Source organism: Aotus nancymaae, unplaced genomic scaffold, assembly GCF_030222135.1.
Source record: "Aotus nancymaae isolate 86718 unplaced genomic scaffold, 86718_ANA_hifiasm-v0.15.2.pri h1tg000036l, whole genome shotgun sequence".
Lineage (NCBI taxonomy): Eukaryota > Metazoa > Chordata > Mammalia > Primates > Aotidae > Aotus > Aotus nancymaae.
Window position 1 is genome coordinate 78,511,926 of NW_026988450.1, and position 25,201 is coordinate 78,537,126.

Sequence of the window (25,201 nt, forward strand, 5' to 3'; positions counted from 1 at the left end):
CTTAAAAGCAAGGCACAAATCTCATTTTGTGAAAGTGTTTCCCACACCTCCTTTCTAGGAAGAGGAAAAAAACCTTGTTACAAGAGATGAAAAGTCAGCACCAGGATGAATCTGCATAAATAAACCTTGTTAAAATAATCCCTATCATCTATTTGTTTCCCTCATTTATTTATCTTCCCTGTAATTTACTGCCCTGTAATTCCTAGAAACCTCCTTTTCTCTTGTCACTTATCCACAATTTCCTGCCCTTTGTTAAAATAGTGTATATTAGCTCCTAGGCCTAGCTGCTTCTTTGGGGTTTTTCATTTCTTTTCTGTGAGGCCCCTTATGTACATACTAGCCTTTTCTCCTGTTAATCTGTCTTTTGTCCGTTTAATTTGTAGACATCAGCCACTAAACCTTACAGGGTAGCAGAGAATGTTTTTTTCCTCCCCTATACTCCACATCCTGAAGTGGGACAGTCCTAGGTTCAAATCTCAAGTCTATCATTTACTATCTGTGCGGTACCTTGGTCAAGTAACTTTATCTTTCTAAACCTCATTCTCCCCCATCTGGAAATTATAATGGCATATACATACCTCATAGAGATGTTATTTTAAAAAAAAATTTTTTTTTTTTTTTTTTTTTGAGATGGAGTTTTGCTCGTTACCCAAGCTAGAGTGCAATGGCAAGATCTGGGCTCACTGCAACCTCTGCCTCTTGGGTTCAAGAGATTCTCCTGCCTCAGCCTCCCAAGTAGCTGGGATTACAGGCACATGCCACCATGACTAGCTAATTTTTAGTAGAGATGGAGTTTCACCATGTCGGTCAGGCTGCTCTGGAACTTCTGACCTCATGTTCACCCACCTCGGCCTCCCAAAGTGCTGTGGTGGGATTACAGGCGTGAGTCACTGCACCCAGCCAGATGTTATTAAATTTAAGTAAGCTATTGCATGCCAAAGGCCTGGTACACAATGAGCTCAATAAATATTTATAATGGCAAAGACACAATGATGACAACTATACCAACTATCATCCTTGGCCACTGCATTGGAGCCAGTCTTTTACCCCGTGGACAGGAGGCAGAGGCTTCAGACAATACTGAAGAGTTTATATCCCTAAGGGCTGGCATTAACAAATACCTTAGGAATACATTAAAATTCAATATTCTTTAAGCATACTTTGTATATTAATCCAATGAGGCCTTCCTAAAAACTTTCAGAACCGTAGCAATTATTAAATAGGTCTCTCCCTGAGGGGTTTTTCTGATATCCTGTGTTATACCTTACCAAATAGAGCAATTTTCACAAAACCTCTGGAACAGACTGCCTGCCAACCTAACCTTTGATTCTCAGTGACTCTAATTATGGCTGCTATTTAGTAAGCACTAACGAGGTAGAGGGATTCATCGCAGTGAATATCCTGAAACTTCTGTGATACTCCCTCAAGGCAGTTGCTTTATAGATTAGAAAAGTGAAACTCGGTGGTGAAGAAAGGATTAGATCCCAAACCCCATTGTTCTCCACTGACACACTCAGGAAAGACTATCATGGATACTAGAATATTGTGTGCCACAGTATCTATTCAGAATCTAGAATGTGAAAGGCTTGATGACAAATACCAGGAACAAAAAGGTGAATGAGACTTTCTATCCCGTAATAATATTGACAAAGTAATAATAATGATAATTATTTGCAATTACAATTTTTGATTAATGTTCCAAGAACTGTGCTAAGTATTTTTCCTGCGTTAACTTGTTCAATATTCACAATGTAGAAACTAGTTTAGAGAAGTTAAGCAAGTTGCCCAATGTGATACAGCTAAGAAGCAGTAGTGACAGGCACTGACCCCAGAGCCTGTGCTCTTAACTAGTGTACTTCGGTTAAGTGCTGGAGCCTCCAGAAGTCTTTTAACTTGAGCCAGATGCCAAGTGATTGAGAGATTCGAAAATCCAGGTCTTAGCTCCAGCCTCTACTATGTCAGGAGACTGAAGCTCCTAGGGGTCCTAATTTCTTCATATGTAAAATAGGTCTGATAACATCTGCTCTGCTGAGAGGTAAAGGTGTCATAACTAATGTAAGAGCTCTTTTGGAAAAACACAAAAAAATTATAAAACCACAAAGGATTATTTCTACTTAATGGGTATAAGGCCTTGAGAACACAAAAAATAAATCCATCCTAAAGAGCATTCCAAACCACAACCAAGCACAACCTAGACATCATTTGGTGAAGGATCACACAGAACATAGGCCTAAGTGACACAGAGATTTGGGTCTGGATCCCCACTCTGGTTCTAACTGACCATATATAATCTTGGAAATGGCACTTGACTTTTCTGGGCCTCAACTTCATATGTGAAATGGGACAATGCCAATAAGGTACATGGCATCCCTCTAAAAATATCTTTGTTTCTATTAATTTCATTCACCCTGAAATTCAGGGCTGAAAGTGCTGATGCTAATGGACATCAAATATAAATTTAAACATGGTATTTTTGGAGGATTCCAGGATATATGACTATGGATCAAATTCCAGGTTTTCTGTTTATAAATTGTGGATCTAGGGAAATTTATATATCATCTCAGATTCTGCCTTCTTAGCTGTAATAATACCTACTTGATGGGGTTATTAAGCGAAACAGACGAGAAAAGCCTATGAAGTGCCTCATCTAGTATCTGGTATACATTGGGTGTTTGTAAAATCTAAGTACCATCTCACACTCCAGAATCTCACTTCCTTAATTTCCCATACTTTCTTTCCTGGGAGCCTAGCCTCTCTTACAAGGTCTTTATGCAAGTTCTCCTTCTGTGTCAAGAGTCCAGAGCAACATGTGTTTATCATCTTATCTTCATGAGCTAAGAAAAATCTTCCAGTAGATAGCTGGGATACATGCAATATTACTACACTCCAGTCACAAAACCTATCCAAAGTTCTCCTGTTTGTAACTTCCATCACAGTTTCAGGACCCATTCTTACTCTTTCAAGGTCAGATATAAGTGTAACCTACCAAGCATCCTCTTATTCACTCTCTTCTTATCCTCTTGGCAAGCTGGGGGTCTCAGCTTAATATACGTTGTTATATGCCCAGTTCCCAGTGCTGGGCCTGGCAATAGTGAGTTTTCAGTAAAATGCTCACTGCATGTAGTGGATTCTCCTAGAACAAGCCTTTTTCCTTCCTTCAAAAAATACATAGCAGCAGCCATGTGCCAGCCACATAAAATACAGTGAGCTATAATGTAACGACAAAGCCATATAATATGTGTCATAAATCATAGTGCTGCCATAAAAGGGGAACTGACAAATTATTTTATATTATCCCATACATACTCTGTAGCACTAATAACACATAAAATATTTAATTCTATCTGTTTTTAAAATTATGTAAATAATTCATATACTATTACATATACTATAAAAAGACAAAATTACAATTTCCTTTCCCCCTTTCAAATCCTACCTTCTTAAAATAAGCAAAGTTAATAATCTGGAGTGTATCTCAGTGAAATCTTATGATTAAAAAAAATCACACACACACATACAGACACACACATATAGGTGTTTCCACCCCTTTGTCCTTTAAAAAAAAAAAAAAAATGGGATATTACATATGACCACTATGGCTTGTTTTTTTCCTATGGGATAAAAATCATGACATTTAATATAAGTAAATCTAATTATTTTGACTGTGATTATGTTCCATAATAAATCCCCCTGCTGAGAGGATACTAGGTTTCCTGTAGCTTTTGTCAACAAAACACAATGCTGCAATAAATACTCTTATACATAAGCTCTTACATGCCGTTAGTTTATCTCTGGAAAAATATATTCACAAAAGCAGAACTGCTAGGGGATAGGGTGTACAATTCAAATTTTAATTAATATTGCCACATTTTTTCCAGAGAAGTTGGTTAAAGCAATTCACATTCCCAACAGCAATGCACATACACCAGGGGCTCAACCATATAAGCACACAGATGTTACTGTTCCTTTTAGTTCTGGTCACATGTATATAAAAAAAATTGACTCTAATAAATCTATCTTTTTGTATTTTATTATCCATTAACATTTCCTTTTCTGCCTGTTTACATATTTAGCCTAGTTTTCCAATGCTAGTCTTTTTCCTATCAGTTTGTAAGAATGTCTTGTATAAAGGATAGAAACTTTATAAGTTGCAAACATTTCTTTGATTTGTCTTGTAACTTGTTAATGGTGTCCTTTGCCATAGAGCAATTAAAAAATTTCACGTAGTCATTATAGATCAATCTGTACGCAAATGAATTTTTGGGGCTTCCTGCCTTGCTTATGTTCCTAAGCCTTCTAATGTTTAGTATTTTTAAAAATACTTAATCTTTAATCAAAAGCAACGTATTTGTTTATACAGCACAGGAAAGAGTTTGTTATTTAAAGTATGTTACTAAACTTTCTAAAGTTTCATTCATTTCAATATTTAAATACTTAATCCATCTGCAATGAAATTATATGGCATTAGGAGTTATAACTTTTTTTTCTTTCTTCTGCATGAAAACATACTATTTAAGATGGCCTACAGAAGGCAACTATTTAATATTTGATTTAAAAAAAAAAAGAACACACAGACAACACTTGGATGGAACGGGTTAGATTTCACAAGAGAAGATGTGAGCAGAAACTTGAAAAAAATGAATAGCTGTTTAACGAGTAGACTTGTGGTGTGAACATTCAAGGCAAGAGATAGCAGCATACCACACGGGTGCCATAAGTACTCAGGAATAAGGAAGGCAGTGTTTGCTTAGGTGGGCTGAGATAGAAAGAAACTAACATGGAGTCTCTGGTTGCTCCAGAGCTTACCACCTTCAATCTAGAGTCAAGTAGGTTAAGATTTTGTTTTGTTTTAAGAGACAGGGTTTTGCTCTATTGCCCAGGCTGTAATGCAACAGCATGGTCATAGCTTGCTGTAGCCTTGATCTCCTGGGTTCAAGTGATATTCCCACCTCAGCCTCTCCCTGGTAGCTGGGACTATGGGCATAAACTACCATGCTTGGCTTTTTTTGTTTTTAAGAGACGGGGCCTCACTATGCTGTCCAGGCTAGTCTCGAAATCCAGCCCTCAACCAATTCTCCTGCCTCAGCCCCCAAAGCACTGAGATAGGTTAAAGTTTTAAAAGCACAGTCCTCTGTTCCTATTCATCATCAGACGGGGGCTCAGATCCTTTCTGCCACACCAATCCATAAACTCAGTGCCACCTGTCCTGTGACCCAGAAAAGAATTTGTTTTAATTTTCCAGACACCATGTTATTGGGGAATGAGGGCTGGAGTTTGAGTCTAAACTCTTTATTTCCTTATCTATAACACTGACTAATTTGGAAATAGCTGCCGATTATGAGCAAGTTATTTCACTTCCCTAAGCCTCAGTATCCTTACATTTTCCTACCACCATTAACTGTAAGAGTCTATTGTTAAGATTAAAAACAAAGTCCTTGGAGGCAGAAAGCCCTGTGTGCATTTTTCAAAACCGCTTTTCTCCCCGCCACTTTGGATGATTCATTTCTATAATTTCTCAAGGTCATTTTGAATTTGGAGTTGTTCTTTCAAAGTCCTAGCCACGCACCAGCCTCTGGGGTGTTATCTGGAAACTCAGCATGCATATTCTCATTTCTGCAGCACTGACAAATCCATTAAATAACAGAGCCCCAAGAAATGATACCCACAGAGTTTTACAGAGCTATTACTCAGCATTTAAACAGCATCTGAACATCACTCTCCTACAGCAGAAGCAGAAATGTTCTCTCTCCTGGCTTCATCATACAGCCTTCCTACCTGCCAGAAGAAATACACATTACGCTTTGGTTTACTGATGGCTCTGTAGGTAATTGCAATGCTTTGTGATCTGGCCCCTCAAATAGGTAGCAAAGACACAACCTATTCCTTCCCTACTTCAGTCTCCACAGTATGACTATCCAAAGGAGCCAACCCTTCTAAATAAATTGGTGTTTAAAAACAGGACCCCATATTTTACTACTAATTCACAAACTTTCATCAAGCACCTACAATAGGATACAAAGTTTATTTAGTGTTTAGAATTATGGCCTTGGATATGACCTTTAAGTCCTTCTGAACTTTTAGCTTTTTGGCTTATAAATTATATGTAAAATAGAGATAATAAAACCTTGTTGGGTTCTGGTTCTGCTAATGAGGTAGTAGCCTAGGACAGGACTCAGCCTGAGTAGCTACGTTCTGAACTAGTGCTCTGCACTATTTTTTTGTGGTTGATTTTTAGAGACAGGGTCTCACTCTGTTGCCCGGGATGGAGTGCAGCAGCGCAATTACAGGTCACTGCAGACTTGACCTCTTCTGGCCATCCTCCCACCTCAGCCTCCTGAGTAGCTGAAACCAAAGGTGCATGCCACCATGCCCACCTAATTTTTTAAAAAAATTTTTTGTAGAGATGGGGTTTTACCATGTTGCCCAGGCTGGTCTTGAATTCCTGGGCTCAAGTGATTCGCCTGCCTTGGCCTCCTGAAGTGCTGGAACTACAGGCATGAACCACACTGTACCTGGCCTTCCAAACTATTAGTAATCATCAATCCCTGTCAGTAAAACATTTCAAAGCATTTCCAAGCACTGCTTATATGTTTATTTAATCAATTATATATTATTATATATATTATACTACACATAATATAGTATATATTGTATGTATCATAACAATACTGTTTATATAAATCAATGGTTCTGATCTCAATGTCAGGGGTTCCAAAAACCCCTGAAATTGACTGAAATATTCTGCTTTGTAAGATTTTTTTTTTTAAATTCAGAGAAATGTGTGTCATTGTTCCGAGGTTTACTAAGGGGTCTATGACCCCAAAACATTCAGAATTAGAAGAAATGTTAGCTGTATCTGAAGACAAAGCTTCTTGCCCTTTCTGGGTGCACAGCTGGTGAGTCTGAGGGACGGGCAGCAGCACATGTGAGATCAAAAGGGGAAGGTCTCTCTGGATTAGTTGCTAGGGAAATGCAGTACTGCTAGACACTATGAACTCCCCTTTAGGTATGCACAGTGCATTTTAGAGGCTACAAAAGCATCTTCATCTCATTTCATAAATAGACAAGAAAAAAATCATCATCTCATCTGTTTCACTGGTAGAAAAACCAAGGTCCTGAGAAACGAAGGGACTTGTTAAAAAATACTCAGTTACTTCTTTCAGAGTAGAGATCATATCCCAGCTCTCTACCTAGGAGCATCCTGACTCCTCACTGTACAGGCAGCATAGAACACCCCCCAAAACATGACCTTAACTAGGCTTCTCCACTTCAGAACTCTGGGAAAAGGCATCACTCTAAAATGTGGACGAGTAAGATAATGAGGGCGGCAGAGAACACAGATATGTGGGGACTCCAAAAGTGTGTGTGTTTGTGATTCAGAATACACACAATGGGCCAGGAGCAGTGGCTCACACCAGTAATCAGCAATTTGGGAAGCCAAGATGGGTGAACTACTTGAGCCCAGGTGGTCAAGACAAGCCTGGGAAACATGGCAAAATGACATCCCTACAAAAAACACAAAAGTTAGCCAGGCATGTACCAAGTGCCTGTGGTTCCAGCTACTACTTGGGAGGTTAAGGTGGGAGGACCACCTGAGCCCAGGAGGGCAAGGCTGAAGTAAGCCAACATCATGCCATCACACACTCCAGGCTGGGCAATGGAGTGAGACCCTGTCTTAAAAAAAGAAAAGAAAGAAAGAATATGAACAATTAAAAAAAACTATAACTTGAAAAAAAAAAGAATATAAATAATGAAAAAAACCTTTAAAAAGACGTGTAGCTACTATCTATTTTTCTTTTAGCTCATCTGAATTTTCTACAGTAAACACATTAATATCACATTGCACTTTCACAATGGGGGAAGAAACCAGAAAATACCAGTGAGAAAAATCAGCACTGGATGTCCCAGTCCCCCCAGCACCCACACAGCTCTCTATAAAGAAAAACGTACATGATTGATCAATTACTTGAGCCATGGAAGATCTCAGAATATCCTTCTGTTATCTGTGAATGCAAGAGACAAACTGGCCGAGCAAAGTCATCCTCTGTCAACCCCTAAATGTTTTGTCTTACAGCCCTGATTATCAATGAAAACTACTTCAGAATCAGTAACAACTTGCTTGATTTCCATACCCAAATGGGACATCACAAAATCAGTAAGTAGTTATTCTTTCTTGCTAAAGGCTTAATTGGAGAAGCCTCTCCAGTTGTAAAAACAAGACATTTTAAAATTCATGTTGACATGTGAACTAAAAATATAATTCAACACACACATATGACTGCTTGTTAGAGGTTGTCATGGCACTGTTGTTTCCAGAGGGCAGATTCTTTGCTATGGTTTAAGAGCAATGTCTTAATACAGGAAAATACAATTCTACTTTGATGAGACATAAACCATTCAAGAATGATGAAAATGCAATTTGGAATAAGAGGCAGCAAGATATAGGTAAAGCCATAAAATCTTGACTGTAATTGTCAAGAAGGGTCTATTTAAGGCTTGAAGGTGGTCCTTAAAGATAACTATAGTCATTAGTCTAGTCAACGGACTCTATGGCACACAACAGGTATTCAACGGCGGCTATTATTTATTTTTACCAAAAGAAATCATTAAAGCAGGTTAATACATTTTTATATTCACTTTTAACAAAGCAAATTTGTTGTTCATCCTGAGGCTTAAAAAAACCCCAAACTAGGCTGGCCATGGTGGGCTCACGCCTGTAAATCCCAGCACTTTGGGAGGCAGAGATGGGCAGATGGCTTGAGCCTAGGAGTTCAAGACCAGCCTGGGCAACACGGTAAAAATCCATTATCTACCAAACATCCCCTCCCCTTCACACACAAAAAATTAGCTGGGCATGGCGGCATGTAACTGTGGTCCCAGCTACTTGGGAGGCTGAGAAGGGAAGATCACCTGAGCCCAGGAAGTCAAGACTGCGGTAAGCTGAGATTGCGCTACTGCACTCCAGCCTGGGTAACACAGTGAGATCCTGTCTCCAACAAAACCCAAATTAGTGGTCACAAGTTTATTTAAAACTACTTAATTTCTCATGATGTATATTCCCCAAAGATACAAGCATCCATCACTAAAAAATTAACTCATTTTAAGTAGAATGAGAGCACTCATTCTACAACCAGAAAAATGGAGGAAGTGCATACATAGGCTCGTACATGTAGTAAATAGCTTCTAATTACAAGTAACAGAATATGTGAGCCAATAACTGGGACCCAAAAATTGAAACTTCCTAAGAAGATTGGGGTTTTAATATTATTCTGGAAAGAGACATCGATTTTTTTTTAAATAGCATTCTTTTGAATTGATCTAGTTTATCCCCACATAATTTAAGGAGTAATGCTTTCCTGGGTAAGTATATTCCCTTTTGCGGGGGAAAAAAAAACCCCTTCCTTGACCATTCTGAAGGAACTGATTAATTTGTTTTGACCTCCCAAGGAGTAATAATGGACCTACAAGAATGCAAAATGCCTTTAAGGCCCAAAGAAATTTGTTCAGATTTTGCTCAATCCCAGTATTTCTATCTAATACCTTTTGATAGCTTAAGAATTGTCATCATTTTTACTAATAAATTTACTATAATTCAAAAAGATTTTTAAAAAAATCTGGCTATTATCCACAAACTTGAAAAACAGCAAAAAAGGTAAAATTTCCTAGAGACAAGCTGCTTTTGCACATCTTGTGACATTTTATTCTAATCTATTATATCTCTTACATATGCCTGTTAAGAAAGTTTTTCTCCCCACTGAAAACTACAAGATTAAAATAAGCATTATGTGACACCACGGTAAGACACTGAACCTAATCACCAACTCTAGTTACAACTGAATTCACACTATACCTTCAAGTCTGAGGAAATGCTTAACTAAAAAATAGCCGAAATGAAGTTGTTTGGCTTCAAAAACATTTGCTTCCTATCCACTGATAAATTTAGTACTTCACCTTTAAAATCCTAGATTTGATTGTGCACTAGGAGCTTTTTCTTAAAATAGATAATTTAACAAAAGGAAAAACTGAAGAAAACACCATACATTTTTTGCCTTAAAAACAAAAACACTCTCTTATAAAACTATCTACTACTTAATTCTAACTGAAAGGGAATGGGAGACAAAAATGGAAGGCAATGAGAAAACCAATGGCTATCTTCCTTGTAATGAAAAAGCTACAAAACTTTATAACAATCTAGCTGTGTTTTGAAAATAAGACTTCCACATCATATGCTTGTAATCAAATTATATACCGCTGTCATTTTTTTCTTGCTCAGAAATATTAAGGATTTACAAGCCTCAACTTTAAGACCAACAATGTTATAGATTCTAGGGGGCATCATGTGTTACTACTAAGCTAACATTTATTCTGAATATATCCTGGCATAAATTTTAAGGAATCAGCCATGTAATAATAAAATGTCCATTTAATTTGAGCATAGAAAAAAAAAAAAGGTAAAACTGTATTACAGAAAAAGACCTAGTAGCAGGAATATCCTGAGTTCCTATTCCCAGAAAAAAGTACACACCTGTACCTGTGTTGTGTGAAAATATATCTGTTCAAAAAGATTAATGTTTTCAACCTAGCTCATTTGGTAGAACAGCCTACTCAGTATACCCATGCTTACTATGAACCACATGCTTCTGTTTTGTAAAAGTACATCTCACTTTGTTTTTAAATACTGAGAAGCAAGCAGTAAGCTCTTTTTTCAAGCGACACCTGACTTATGTGTATTCACGTGCCCATGTTTCCAAGGGAAGAAATCCCATGAATGCCAGCCCCACTCCTACTGTACTGACCCAGGGTCTCTCACAAAGATCAAGATCAAGATGCCAGCCAGGGCTGCAGTCATCTGAAAGTTTGCCTGGGGTTAGTAGATTTGCTTCCCTGTCTCACTAGCATGGCTGGCAAGTGAGCGGTAGTTTTCAGTGGGAGATCTCTCTCCATAGGACTGCTTGAGTATCCTCAATATGGTAACTGCCTTCCTCCAAAAAAAAATGACCAGAAAAAAATGGAAGAACCAGGTAGAAGCTATCTTGTCTATGGACTGGCCTTGGAAATCACCTGGCACTTTTATTACATTCTATTCATTAGAAGGGAGTTGGTAACTCAGTAACTCTGGTGTACATTCAAGGGGAAGGCAGATTAGGCTCTATCTTTGTAAAGAAAATTGTCCAAGAATTACAATATATTTTAAAACCTCCACAGTACCCGAGAAACTATTAGCCATTTTAATCACATATTAGCAAAAGAGTGAAGGAGGGAGAAAAGGTGAACGGGAGAGAGACCACTAAGGCAGACTTCCTAAACGACAATCTGTTTCACAGGTTAATAACATCAAAACTTCAAAACTTACAACTAACACAGGAAAACTGAATGGCTTGGAGAATTTTCCATTGGTCTAGGCAGTTCACAGAAATGAGTTTTTTTTTTTTTAATGTCCTCATACACAACAAGGAAAAGTGAGACACAAATTCCCAGAACAATCTTTAAACTAAAGAACATGCATGGAGACAATTTGTTTAAAAACAAAAAACAAAAAAAAACAAAAAACAAAAAACCCTCATTTTTATACTGCTTACTAGTATTGATAAAAGCTTATGTGTAAAAATAATACATTTTAAGGGTAAGAACCTTCACAATGTTTAGCTATCTTTCAAATCACTTTGAAAAGGTGAGTGATTGGTAATCTCCAACCAGAAATATAGGAATGCTTTTTAAATGTTTAAAAAATACCATGTGGGTTTTGTATCACTTAAGCATTGTGAGAAAACAAGAAAATTATGAAAATGCATTGGGAAACAGATACCAGGGTTCAGCCTCTTGTGGTCTCTCTGGATGAGGCCAAAAGCCCTTGGAGGGGAACAGCTTGGATTCCACTGAGCATGTATCATGGAAAGATATGCAACACCACTGTTTTACTCATCTAGTTATTTCTGAAGAGTTAAATGTCATAGTGCTGTCCACAAACTTAGCTGTACTATACTCACTCATGATTACAGAAACCCTTTCAGGCCTCTGTGAGGAACCTGGAGAGATCTGAGTTTGTCCCTATATTTCTGAAACATGACCATAGTAACTACTATTTGTGGTCTCATCTGGGAAACACCAAATTCATCTCACAGATTACAATGCTGGGAGTTTCCATTTGATGGATCCATTCATGAATACTCATGATTAGTGAATATTAATAGCTGATCTCAGAGAGCTTCCTAGGTAGTAACCTATCCAGTCAACATGCAGTGATTCATTCAACCCTTGTTGAGCCCTGCTATATGTTAGGTAGAAGACAAATATAGAGTAGCTGTAAAAGAGTAAAAGCTGGGGGTCAGCTGGGCTCTCTTTCCATTATTTGCTAGTTATGGTACCTTGAACAAGTTATTCTGGTTCTCTAAGTTTCAGTTTCATAATCTATAAAATGAGGACAACGGTACCTATCTTATCAGCTTGTTTGTCTTAGTCTACTATAGCATAAATACACAATGAATATCATTTTCTCCTAGTGGTACTCCCTTAGCACCTTCCTCACACTACCTCAGATCCTTCTTCCTATTTCACCCTTTTATAGCACTTCCTAGTTTCTAGTTATAAATACTTTCCAGTTTGATGATTGTTAATCTCTTCCCCACTGGATTGTAAAATTCATAAAGGCAGAGAATTTGATGTGCCAAACACCTAACATCCAGAACAGGAGAATATAATAGGTGCTCAATAAATATCTCTTTGAACAAACTAATAAATTACTTTGACAAATGCATAAACTACAAAGATGAAAAACATAGTACTAGTCTTATCAAAAAGCTCATAGGCCAGTGCAACAGTTCTTAATTCTAGCTGCAAGTTAGTATCAGCTGGGGAATAATATTTTTTTAATCCCAATACCTGGGTTCTACGTTGGAATAATTCTAGGGTAAGAGTCTCAGGGATTCCTGTTTTTAAGAGTTCTTCAGGTGATCCTAATCAACAAAGGTAAGAATCATTAGTCTCCTCCAAGAGAGATGGTTAGTATTTGCAATACAACAGGAAACACGTTCTCTTATAGTATCACTGTCCAAAAGGACTTCCTGTGATGATGGAGAAGTTTCTATTTCTGCACTATCCAATATGGCACCCACTAGTCATATATGGCTGGTAAGCTCTTGAAATGTAGCTAAAACTGAGGAACTGAATTACAAATTTTATTTTAATTAATTTAAAATTTAAAACCATATGTCATCAGAGGCTACTCTAATAGTACAGACCTAGGAGGAGGGTACACAATCTAGTCTAGATTGGAGAGATTCAATGTTCAGTTAACTGTGCCACCCCCATCCACAAAGAGGGTACAATCTACTGAAGGGGGCTGCACCCAAATTCTGCATACAGCCCTTGAAACTGTCTCCTCTTTACATCCATACAGGAACAACTTCTCCCTTCTGTCATACCAAGGGCAGCTGTGACCAAGGAAATCCTTTAAAGAACAGGAAGAAGCATATCCCCCAGTAGAGGAGCCTTTGTGTGAGCTGCTGAGTGATGTGGCCAAGGGATGAAACACATTTTGAGGGAGAACATTTGGAAAAGAGTCACATGGAGGGAGTTCTCAGCATAGTAAATACAGCAGTGCCTCACAGCTGTAAAGCAAGGGTCTCCCTTTTGCAGCTCACAAGCTAAGAGCCTCAAACACAAACCATCATCACATTACAGAGAACTGACCATTCTTCCTGAGACAAATAATGGTTCGTTAAGCTCTTTAAAAAATAAGGCTGGTCAAGTATTATATGTGGAATCACTGAATTGAAATAGAGAGAAGGCACACAAATATTCATCTAGCTGTCCTTTCCCCTCATCTACAATTTGTTAAGCACCTACTATGTGGTAGGCAATGCATTAGGGGTCTTAGATGGTCTCTCATTTTGTCCGTACAATCCCCAGCACATTTGCCTTTACCGTGAGGAAGTGTAAGACTCCTGGAAGTTAAATAATACATTTGAACAAGTATGACAGAGCTAGGATTCAAACTCAGACCTAGACTACTTGAGTTTCTCTTTTTTAAAAGGGTATGTAGTATTCTATTATATGTATACTATTGTTTATTTAATAAATCCCTTTTTTTCCTGCTCGTCCAAATCACAATCAAGGCTTCAGTGAACCTCCTTGTATATAACACTTTAAATAAATTTTTATTGGTACATACTATACATACGTACAGAAAAGTACATAAATCCTAAGTTCAGCATCTGATGTATTATCAAAAAGTAAACTTAACCATGTAACCACCACTAATATCAAGAAACAACAATATCAGCACCTCAGAAGCCCGCTTTGTGGCATCTCCTAGTTATTTATTCCACTTGATTCCCTCAAGAGCTAATATCAAATATAAGAGCCTAACACAAGTGTGGGAGTTCAGTGAAATAAAAGCGAAAGGCAGAAGTAACAAATCAGGTATATAACTTAAGCCAAGACCTAAAACGACATTTGGTCACAACTACATGACTATTAGTTATCTACCTTAATGAGAAGTTAGTGTTTTATTGGATATAAAGAAATTAGGGAGCAAAATGAAGGCACCATGGTGCAAAATGTGTTAACAATTAATATTACAGAATGTCTCAGGCCTGGGGCGGTTAAAAAACAAGAGAGTATTAGGTTTCCAGTTTTTATTTGGCTAGTGATTCCCAGCTCTGATGAGACAGAAGGGCCATAAAGTACCTGAGGGTTTTGCCTTGTTCATGTTTCATTCAGCTCGATAATTTCATGATGATAACATTAAGAGGAATATGTATTTACTGAACTCCCATGACCTGGCAGACCCTTTACAGATATGAGCTCATTAAATCCCTTCAACAACTTTTTGAATACCACCATCCCCATTTTACAGAAGAAAAATGGAGTTGGTGAAACAATCAGCTCAAGGTCACCTTGCTAATAAGTGATTAGCAAGAATGAAAACCCACATCTGTCCAACTTCACGGCCTATGCTCTTTCTATTATAGCCTCCTGTCTTCCCTCCCAGGTTTTCTGTTAAGTTACAGACCACTGATTTCTTAGATCAGTAACATATTGGTAGGTGAGCTGGTACTGCAATAATAACAAAAGATGTGAGTGAGAGACTGAAATCCATTTTGTTTCCAAGCCTCTCCTCTACAGTGCTGGAGCCTACCAATTTTTGTGGTTACTCATTGCTTTTTGCTTTTTGTTTTTAAATTTATTTCCTCTTATGCACCAATGACATACTTTTGCCTCCAAGTTGATAAAGTCACTAGACAAAGTTAAAACATTTAGTTACACAGGTTACCTGGCACACCTACCAACAAAAGAAAAGATGACAGCTGGCAAGTCTGTTGAGGTCTGAATTTAACTTTGTCCTCTCCTCTCTAACTTTTTCCACAACCATCACCAATACTGATTTTCAAATGTGTACATGTAACACTAAGGAGGGGAAAAGATTCTGATGTGTTTAACTGAGGCCACTGGGTTACAGGTTGACCAAATTTACATAGAGATTTTATACATCTCATGTCACTTGTGACAAAATTACTCATAACTCTATTAAGCACTTAAGAGTATAATAAAATCCACTGCGACTAATGTTTTTTCTTCTTTCTGTTTTGGAAAGACTAATAATAGGTTTAGGCTGATAGTCAAAGTTAAGAGAAAAAGAGACATTTCTTTTACCTACTTATTTTTAGATTTGTGTCACGTTTCCTATAAACTTAACATCTTTTAAATAACTAAGAAAACTCTGTAGACATTATTCATGTCATCCACTTTTTAGTAAGTGCTTACCTTGACCAGAATTATATATTGCTTTCACAGACTTCTTCACTTTCTGAAGGGCTGTTCTATCTTGGTCTAGAGCCTAAAAGAGAAAAAAGGAGGAAAAGATGTTAGAAGATTTGGTAAATTAAAAAAAGAGAAAAAAGAAAACTTCATTTGTAATTGCATTTGTTTTCCTGAGTATCAAAACAATAGCAAACTGACATATTTATTAACAATGAAACATTTCAGACTTGAAGTCCCTGAGATTTGAGTAGTTATTTTTTCAGGAGAAGTACAGTCATTTCACAAAGCTCTGTGTGAAATGGATAGCATTTTAGTCAGTCAATTATCATGCTAAGCTATGCACAAGAAAGAAAATACAAGACACCTAAGAAATCTTAAGGCTTGTATTCTCTCATGCGTTTACAATCTGGTAAGGAGAAAAGGCACGCATAGACGTGAATGGCACAATACCCCAGCAACAGGACACACTTTAGCACCTAATGGTAATTTTAGCCAGAAAAACATTTCAAGAGGTATAATGAGTAGGAATGACCTGAAGAGCTTTTCACAGTGCTTTTAAGTTTTGGAATTTTAGTGTTAAAAAAAAAAAATTAGCTATGACTTATGGCAGTTGAATTTTAGCAATCTTTTAATTTAAAAAAGTTTGGAAAATGCCATCATGATTCTGGCAATGCTATTAAATGACTTCTTAGATGATGAATCAACACATTAATCTACTTGTGGTACAAGCAGGGTCTTCTAGGGGTCTGCTGTTGACTCTTAATCTAGGTACAAGATATACAATTGTGTTTAGTTTGTTAAAATTCAGCAAACTGTGCACTTAGGATATGTACTCCTTTCTGTACGTGTATTACACTCCAACTACAAGTTTAAAAGGGGGCATAGTCAATACACTTGGCACACTGAACTAACTTCCTAAAATAATTTTAGGCCCTTTTCTGCTACTTCAAGAGTCTGCGGTCAGGCTAGGAATTCCCAGATGATATGTCAAGATTTGGAGGGCATGAGCAATAACAGTAATAAGCTGAATAAATAAAAATTTAAAACATTAAATGTACACTTGCATACATTAAGTCATCTAACCTCGGAACTTCAGACCAGAAAACTGAAGTCCACAGAGGCTAAGTACTTCCCTGAAGATGCCAAAAGGGGTGAACACAATGGCAGCAGGTACCCACCATTCCCCTTCTGGAAAATGGTCTTTCCTACCATTTTCCTTCACCTCTTGTGCTCTAGACACCAATGGCTGGCCAGGTGAGTACCCGACTCATACTGGGCTCAATGTCATCCCTAGGATTTCTGGGCTTGAAACAATGACCACAGTGCTCAGTCCTTTTCTGGTCACATAGGCTTAGTTAGTTAATGTTAAAGAGAACATTTCTAGATGTAAGGAAGAATCTGGCCAGACAGAGTGACATTAACAGAGACACAGTAACAAAGAAAAGAGGTAAAGACAGTCCTCTGGCATCCGAGTTTTTGCTTCTAGCTGTCCCCAAGGCATATGTCACTGTTAACTTTCCTACAGTCTGAGTACATGAGACAACTAATTCCTTCTGTCCCAAGCCACTTGAGCTTAGAATTCTGTCACTTGTAACCATAAGTCCTAAATAACACTAGAACTAACATTTACTGAGCACTTACTACACATTGGGTTAAAAAGTTGATTATATTTATAAAACATAACCAATTATATAAGATATATATGCTTTCAAATATTTTATCTCTTTGCATTGCATCTTTACAAAAACCCTGTTAAGTATCATCTTCATTTTTCAGATAAGGAAATGTAGCAGACCTTCAATAAATATTCATAGAAAGGGAAGGAGAGAAAGGCTTTTCCAAGGTCACAGAGTCAGAAAATGCTAATATCACATTCCACACTTATACATACCAAACCCCAAAGCATATACTTTCTTTACTGGGATGCTGAGACAAAAAACAAGGTTTCCAGGCTGCAAGTTTAACACTATTTCCACCGTATCCATCACCTACATTCTAATTTTGTGACAATCATTGCCCACCTGTATTTCTGTTCAATATTTTTCTTTAAATACACTCACATCTTTTTATAAAAATTTAAATAACTGTATTGTAAAGAGCTTTGACAAAGGAAAAACCAGAGGGAAGAACTAACATTTAACAAATGCTTGGCATAAACCAGAAAGCATGCTAAGAGGTTTACATAGATTATCTCACTTAATTCTCACAAAAGTCCTGTGAAATAAATATTACTATTATATCCATTTTATAGATGAGGAAACAGAGGCTTGGCTTAGAAAGGTTAACTTGTCCAGGGTAGCTGAGCTGGAATTTGAACCCAGGTCTTTGACAACAGGGTCTTACCTTCTAACCACTACCTAATTCTGGATTCTAATGATATCCATGATAAGCCGAAACTAAAAACAGTCTCATCATATGGGGAGGTAGTGACTATATATCAGTTTTGAGATAAACCTGAGTTTAAAAAAACTACAAGAGACTTAAATTGCTAAGATTAGGAGGGAAAGAAAATGATGCAAATAAGCATTTACTTAAAAGACGGAATCCAATGGGTTTATTCTCAGATAAACTATTTTTGTGATGACCTTTTTAAAAAAATCCTAAAAATAGTCATTTTGTTTTCTATACTTATGATTGCTCTTTTTCCCTGATGAAAAACCTTGGGCCTTAGAGAAATTAGCTAGCTTGCCAAATGTCACATACTAAGTAAGAAAAGAGCCATGCTTTTTCAAACATGCCACCTAATCTGTTGTGGAAGGCAAGTCCAAGTTTCCCCTGGATCTTAACATTTCTAAATTATTTTTGAGAAAGAAACAAAGATCTGCTTCTGGAGGAAAATAACTTATCAGTTATCTTTGGGGAAATAATAACTAAAAAGGGATGGCTGTGGTCTAACAGAAGTTAATAAATGGGCTTTAGAGTTAACTCTGAATGAGCAAACGAATATGGAAGATTTCAGCCGTAACATTTTTGGAGACCATCTACCTAATTCCTTTCGTTGTGGGGAGCAGGTACAGTCTCAGAACTTCTGTTGAATGTTTACCAACTTGCCTATGAACTGGTAGGGTGTAAAGTTCACCTACTTACTTTTAAAGGTTATTAAAAGCGTCCCCATTTGACAGCTATAGTCAGTTAAGTCTAGGTGACACTTCTTTTTTTTAAGCTCTAGTGTTTGGCCACTGGCAAAAAGAAGCTAAATAAAATGCACTTTTAAGAGCTTCATATTTTAGAGAGCCAGGGGATACTGTCTTTCAATCAAACAAGGCACCCTCTAGCAGTAACACACATGTCTAAGTGTGCTACGAAGTTTCATTCCCATAAATGCTAAACAACAATGCAGTGACATCCTTTAAAATGTCATATATGTAAAATTAAATAAGGCTAAGAGAAAAATGGTAGATAATATAGGCTATAAGATTATCTTTCCCAAATCATTAAAAGTATGATAAAATGTGTGCGGGCATTTCTAGGTATGCAGCCACAGCTGAACAACTCAAAAGGGTGAGGTGGGGGCGGGGGAGAATGAATTAACAAATAAATGAATACAGGAGAGGGTAAAGTTGTGAGAGATTGCATCATTACGTTCTCTTTAACATTAACTAACTAAAGATCAGGAATGTTAATTGAGAAGAGTACTACCAACCTTGATATGAAGACTTTTTACTTTTATTTCACACATAGTCCTAGCAAGTCTTGTCATTTGAATCTAGGCACAGGGAAGATTTGCAGGCTGCTGCAAATTAGAGAGAGGCTGCTGGGAAGCCATACTGATGGAAGCACTGAGTGAGAGCTGACAGCCAAAAGGATGTAGAAAAATTATACAAACTGAACCATAAGGATGGAAAAGTCCTTGAGACTTTGAGGACATGACGGGTACCCCTCTAGGCCAAGTAGTATCCCTCAGTCACAGTGGAGTGTAAGAGCAGATGTTCTCAGAGACCTGTATGAATCTGATCATGCCTGCTTCCAGCTCAGGGCATTTGAACTAGTTGATTGCTCTGCCTAGAACTCTTCCCCCAAGCTCTCTAGATGACTGGTTCTTTCTTCTTACATAGGCCTCAGATTAAAGTCCTTTCCCAGCAAAAGCCTTCTAAGGACACCCTACAGCAGTGTACACCTTTGTCCCACCCAAGGGTTACTGTCAAATGCATATCATGCCAATTTTTCCATAGTGTTACCATACCCTGAAATGATCCTGGTCATGATTTATTTGCTTTTATGGTATTTCTCTCTCTACCAGAAGAATGAAAATTCTATGAAAGTAGGGGCTTCGTATAACCTGTTCACAGCTGAGTTCCTATTCCCAGTGTCTAGCAGACAGTAGATGCTCAAAAATGCTTATGAAATGAAGCAACAAATGACTGAATACATAAACTCACCAGTATAATCATCTCTACAAAACAGAAAAGTAGGCAACATAAGACTTGCTTTGAAAATGGTTGATAAAATAGTTCTAGATTCATCTAGATTCAGAAAACATGGTCCTCTGTAATTCTTTCCCTAATGATTTTGAACAACCAAAGTTTAAAGGTATACATCTTATATCTATAGCCATATATGTAGAAGAGTTATGACTATCCAGTGATGAGAATAATGTCTTAACAAAACATTGCCTTAAAATAGTTATTCTGTGAAATTTCTTTAAAAATATTTTATTGAAATACATTTATGTTAACTGAGTAATGGCAATACTGTTGCCATTATTCATTATGATTTTCTATTTTAGAATTACTTTCTAAACCTATAGCACTTTCTATATACTCAAGTAGGAAAATTGCTCTTATTTTGGGTATATTTGATTTTAGATAATAACTATAACTCTTTGGAGCTAAATTTTATAAATATGTTTACAGAGGCAGGAAATAGTACATAAGAATAAAATTCTAGCATAGAACTTCCCAGAGATATGCCAAGGTAGCAGGGAATTATACCTACCACCCAGGAGGGCTCTGAGCATTCAATATGTTAATGTACCTAGAAGTGGCTATCACAAAGCCTTGAATGAGGCAGTTGCTCAAAAATGACTAGCAGTCATTACCCTCACCTCTGAAAGCGGTACCGAGTGAAACACTTAGAGCAGCGACAGCAAAACATCTTTGAAACAAATACTCCTACACCAAAGTGATTTTCTTAAAAAAAAATTTTTTTTTTACTCCCTTGAAAAAAAAAAAAGTGCTTCCATTTTATTGCTTTATAGTACATTCAGAGAGGTCATTTCAAAAATACTTTTTAATAGATGCATTTGTCCCATAATCGCCACAAGGCAAATGTACTTATATGTGTTATTCCTTTAATGAAGAAGCAAGGGAATGCTACTTTGGCCTAATTTTGGTTTAGATTCTGATTACTTCAGCCTTGAGCTTGTTGGGCAATCATGTTACCTTGATGGAAGGAGGCAGGACTGCTGGGTTTAGGGATGTCTACTTAACACTTGCATAAGAGGATGAAAAAGTGACATAAGTTCTCATGCAGGCTCACAGCCAAATCAGCAGATTATTTATCCATTGTAAGCCTCCATATATAGAACATATACATGAATAATCATAATGTGAAGGCATAAGCTCTTTCTATGCATTCATTCCACATTGTCCCATGTGATCATGAGTAGAGTTGTGGATAAAGGTCCTCCTCAAAAAAGGGGAGAGGTACAGGCAAACCATGCAAATGTGTGCAGTCAGCCTTCCATAACTGCAGGTTCCACAAAGGGAACTTGTGTGCGCATAGATTTTGGTATCTGTGGGGGTCCTGGAACCAATCTCTCTGAGATACTGAGAGACAACTGTATTTTTTCTGCTGATTATCAAACTTGGATTTTTACATCATTTATGCACTTACTCATCCACTCAGTGTGCCAGACGCTTCAACAGGCACCAGCCTAAGTGTGAAAACCAAATTGTGCATCTACCTCTCCTTAACCAGCTGCAGGCCTCCTCACTTCTACTTGCCACAGCAAAACAGCAGCAGCAAAACCCACTGCTAAAAGAAATATGAAGCCTAGTAAGGCTTCTGATAGGATTGATAAAGTAAGTTATTCATTAAATATTTATTATTGTTAGCCTGGGGCTTGCTTTATCCACACTTCTCACATCTTTTCACTCTATATCTTATGTTTTAGGTGTTTAGGTACCCGTGTCTCTCCCTCCACTCCGTCAACTAAAAGTTTTGTAATACCAGGATAATAGTCATGTTTATTTCTTCACATAGAAGATGCTTTGTAAGGATTCACTGACATGAAGGAACACACACACACACACACACACACACACACACACAGCGCTCACTCGCACCCTCTTTCTTTCTCTCTGGAGGAAGAAAGGAAAGATGAATGAATTCACTGTTCTTCCAATAAAACGAAGTCCTCGCTACTACCTGCAAGGCCCTATGTGACCCAGCCCTCTGCTCTCTCCCCTCCGTTCCCACATCCTCCACTACTCATTAAGTTCCAGCCACACCTATAGTTTTTCTAACCCCAGTGCACTAGTCCTGCTTTAGAGCTTTTACAATTGCTGACCTCTCTCCTAAAATCTTTTTCTTAAAACTCTCTTTGCCTAAATCTAAACAAGCCTGGCCTGTACCTTCATTTTTTGTTTTTTTCTGGCATTCTGCTCAAATGTCGTCTCAAAAGGACATTCTGACCACCCAACTCACCGTCACTCTGCATTCCTTACCCTCTCTTACTTCCTAAGAAGCACTAACACTCTCTGAAATGATCTTATTGATATGCTCCTACGTTTACAATCCGTCTGTCCCAATAGAATGTAATCTCTCAAAGAAGGTAGTACTATGCTGTTTGTGGCAATGTCACCAGCACTGGAAACAATAAAAGATGCTCAGTAAATATCTATTAATTTTTTAATTTTCCCTTCTTTTCACAAGTGTTGATCTATTAAATTCATTTTAAAAACTTGTGTTAGTCACTGATCTGTCTGGAGGGCTGAATCAAGGGTGTGCAGATCACCCTGTTGTAACCTTCATATCTAAACTAAAAGGCCCCAACAGGCAGCATGGTATTAGGCTTACTAGAGCAGTCAGTGGAAGCTGACTGAATGAACAAGCGAACAAATGGAAGGTGAAAGAATGAAAGAAAGCATGAATGGTGAAAGAATGAAAGATAGAATGAATGGTGAAAGAAAGAATACCTCTCTTAAGTCTGTTTCTGACATCTGAGGACCTGTCGGTGGCCGCAGTTAAACTGGCCTGAGTACTATGTGGATATGCACTCCCTGTTGCCTTGCCCCCTCCTATACTAGTATATTGATGGTCCCAGAATCTTCTGACTACTTGAAACTAAAACAAGAATGTCCATTCCTGGAGACTGTGGAAGAATCCAAAATGACCATGTGGGTACGATGAACGCTGCCAAAGCAGATTTGTCTCCTCATTTGAAAGAGTAAGTGCAGTGGCCACAAATGAAATTAAAAACCAACTAGTCTGAAAATACTTCTCATCATTTCCCCTCACTAGAATTATCTTTCTATGCATTCACCCACCCAGCAAACATTTACTAAGCAGTGGCTAGGAACTAGGCTATGAAGACAGAGAAGTGACTGAAACATATCCTGTCTGTATGGCACACCTGTATGGAAGAACAAAGTAAGTTTCATGGGGTTCCAGGGATAACAAAAAGAAATTTGGAAAGGAATTAAGGAGAGAAGAAGGGAGCTAACTAAGAATGTCACCTGTGGGCCAGGCGCTGCCCTAGGTCATCTCCATCTTCAATGCCTACGATCCTGGAGGAGACGACAGCCACGGCATTCTACCTGACACTCCTCTTGGAACAAGTCAGGAAGGAATGGGAGTAAGGGTGCAGACAGGAAAGATAAGTTGAGGCAGAGAGAAGCAGAACAGAAACAGGAACTCAAAGTATAGTCCCAATTACAGCAGTTTGAGGAGTTGAGGTGTGGAGTGCTAAGAATCATCCTGTGTGGCTATAAGACACCCACAGTTAGTGGGGTTCAACCAGGAAGCAGTAGCGCCAAATACTTGACAACAGAGGAAGAGGGACCTGGCAGTAGCAGCTTATATGAAAAGAAGAGGTAAAGATGTTATCATTTGTTAGTTTCAAGATTAATATGAGTTGAATGAGGCTGCCATGAAGGGGAAATGACCAACCTAAAATAAAATTTGATTTGCATAACACAGCCAAAAAATGGAAAGTTTATATGTTATCAGCAAATGAAGGTTTTAAGCTGTTTATCTGTGCTGTTTTAGAGTATAAAAAGTGTCCTTAAGATTCTCCTGTTTATAAAGATTTCTATCAGAAACATTTAATGTCCTCTCCAATACCTACAGCTTAATGGTTACATGGTTCTCAGCTGGAATTTGACTCAAGAACAGCAAAGACCTATAGTTCCTAAACTTTGAAGGGCTTGGGCCCCACCTGACAAGTTACTTCGCAGTTCAGATCCATGGCAAAAATTCAACATACCACCTTCTGCCAATACCTCCTAAAGAATTCTAAGGTTCTAGTCCATGCAAGAAAATACCACTAAGCTATCTAGGAGCCAAAGAAAAGCTACTGCATAAAACTGTAGCTTGCAAAAGTCTGCTTTCCTATATAGGCATAAATTATATGTCAAGTGTGTATACATTTTGAGAGCAGGGCCTAAGTTAGGCCCAGAGTAGGGATCAATAAATATGAGTCAAATGAATCTGATTCTATATTAAAAGCATCAAGAACTAAAGCTGTACAAAAGAAAACAGGAATTCAATAATGCTGCTGTTTATTTCTCATGTACTATTTGTTTTAAAGCCTTAGTGTTTATTCCAATCACTTAAAGGAAGCACCATTTTAACTAAGGTAAATACTGCAACATATATTTTTTGTTTGGGTAGCATATGTAGAAATATTCACTTTCGAATTGCCCTAGGACTTCTGGAGGTTCACAAGCCTCACCTTGCCTTTCAAAAGTCAGTCACATCTATCACGTATCAACTATGAAATCATTTTATGATCATTTATGAAAATTTAGGACCTGAATGAAGCACACTCCTCTCAAGTAGTCACTGTGAGTTGTAAAGGAAGCCTTACAAAGTCCTACATTTAACACTGGCAAAAGGAAGCCACTGTGGTGAAGGGCTTGACTACCTCCCTCCCTCCCCACCGCCTCCCACCCCACAAATGAGAAAAGCAGACTCCAAGAGAAAGTAGTTAAGTGAGGGGAAGGTACAGGCCTCATATCATAACAATGATCTTTTCATTAAACCACTCTGCCTTTTGTACCAATGGCAGGATCCAGCAATGTGTACAGAGAAAGGAAAATACATCCCCTTCAGGACCCTTGATATGATTTGGCTCTGTGTCTCCACCCAAATCTCAAGTCAAACTGTAATCCTCACATGTCAGGGGAGGGGCGTGGTGGGAGGTGACCGGATCATGGAGGTGGTTTCCCCCATTCTGTTCTCATGACAGTGAGTGAGTTCTCACAAGATCTGATGG

General features: G+C 37.9%; 1 protein-coding gene across 3 annotated transcripts in view; it reads right to left on the minus strand.

The window, feature by feature from the left end:
* Nucleotides 1–25,201, minus strand: part of ASAP1 (ArfGAP with SH3 domain, ankyrin repeat and PH domain 1) — a 366,160-nt gene that overhangs the window by 182,923 nt on the left and 158,036 nt on the right. For all 3 annotated transcript variants that reach the window (XM_064384600.1, XM_064384599.1, XM_064384601.1), the window contains one exon: nucleotides 15,766–15,838. In XM_064384600.1, coding sequence (XP_064240670.1) covers nucleotides 15,766–15,838 — 73 coding nt within the window. The remainder of the gene's footprint in view (nucleotides 1–15,765; nucleotides 15,839–25,201) is intronic.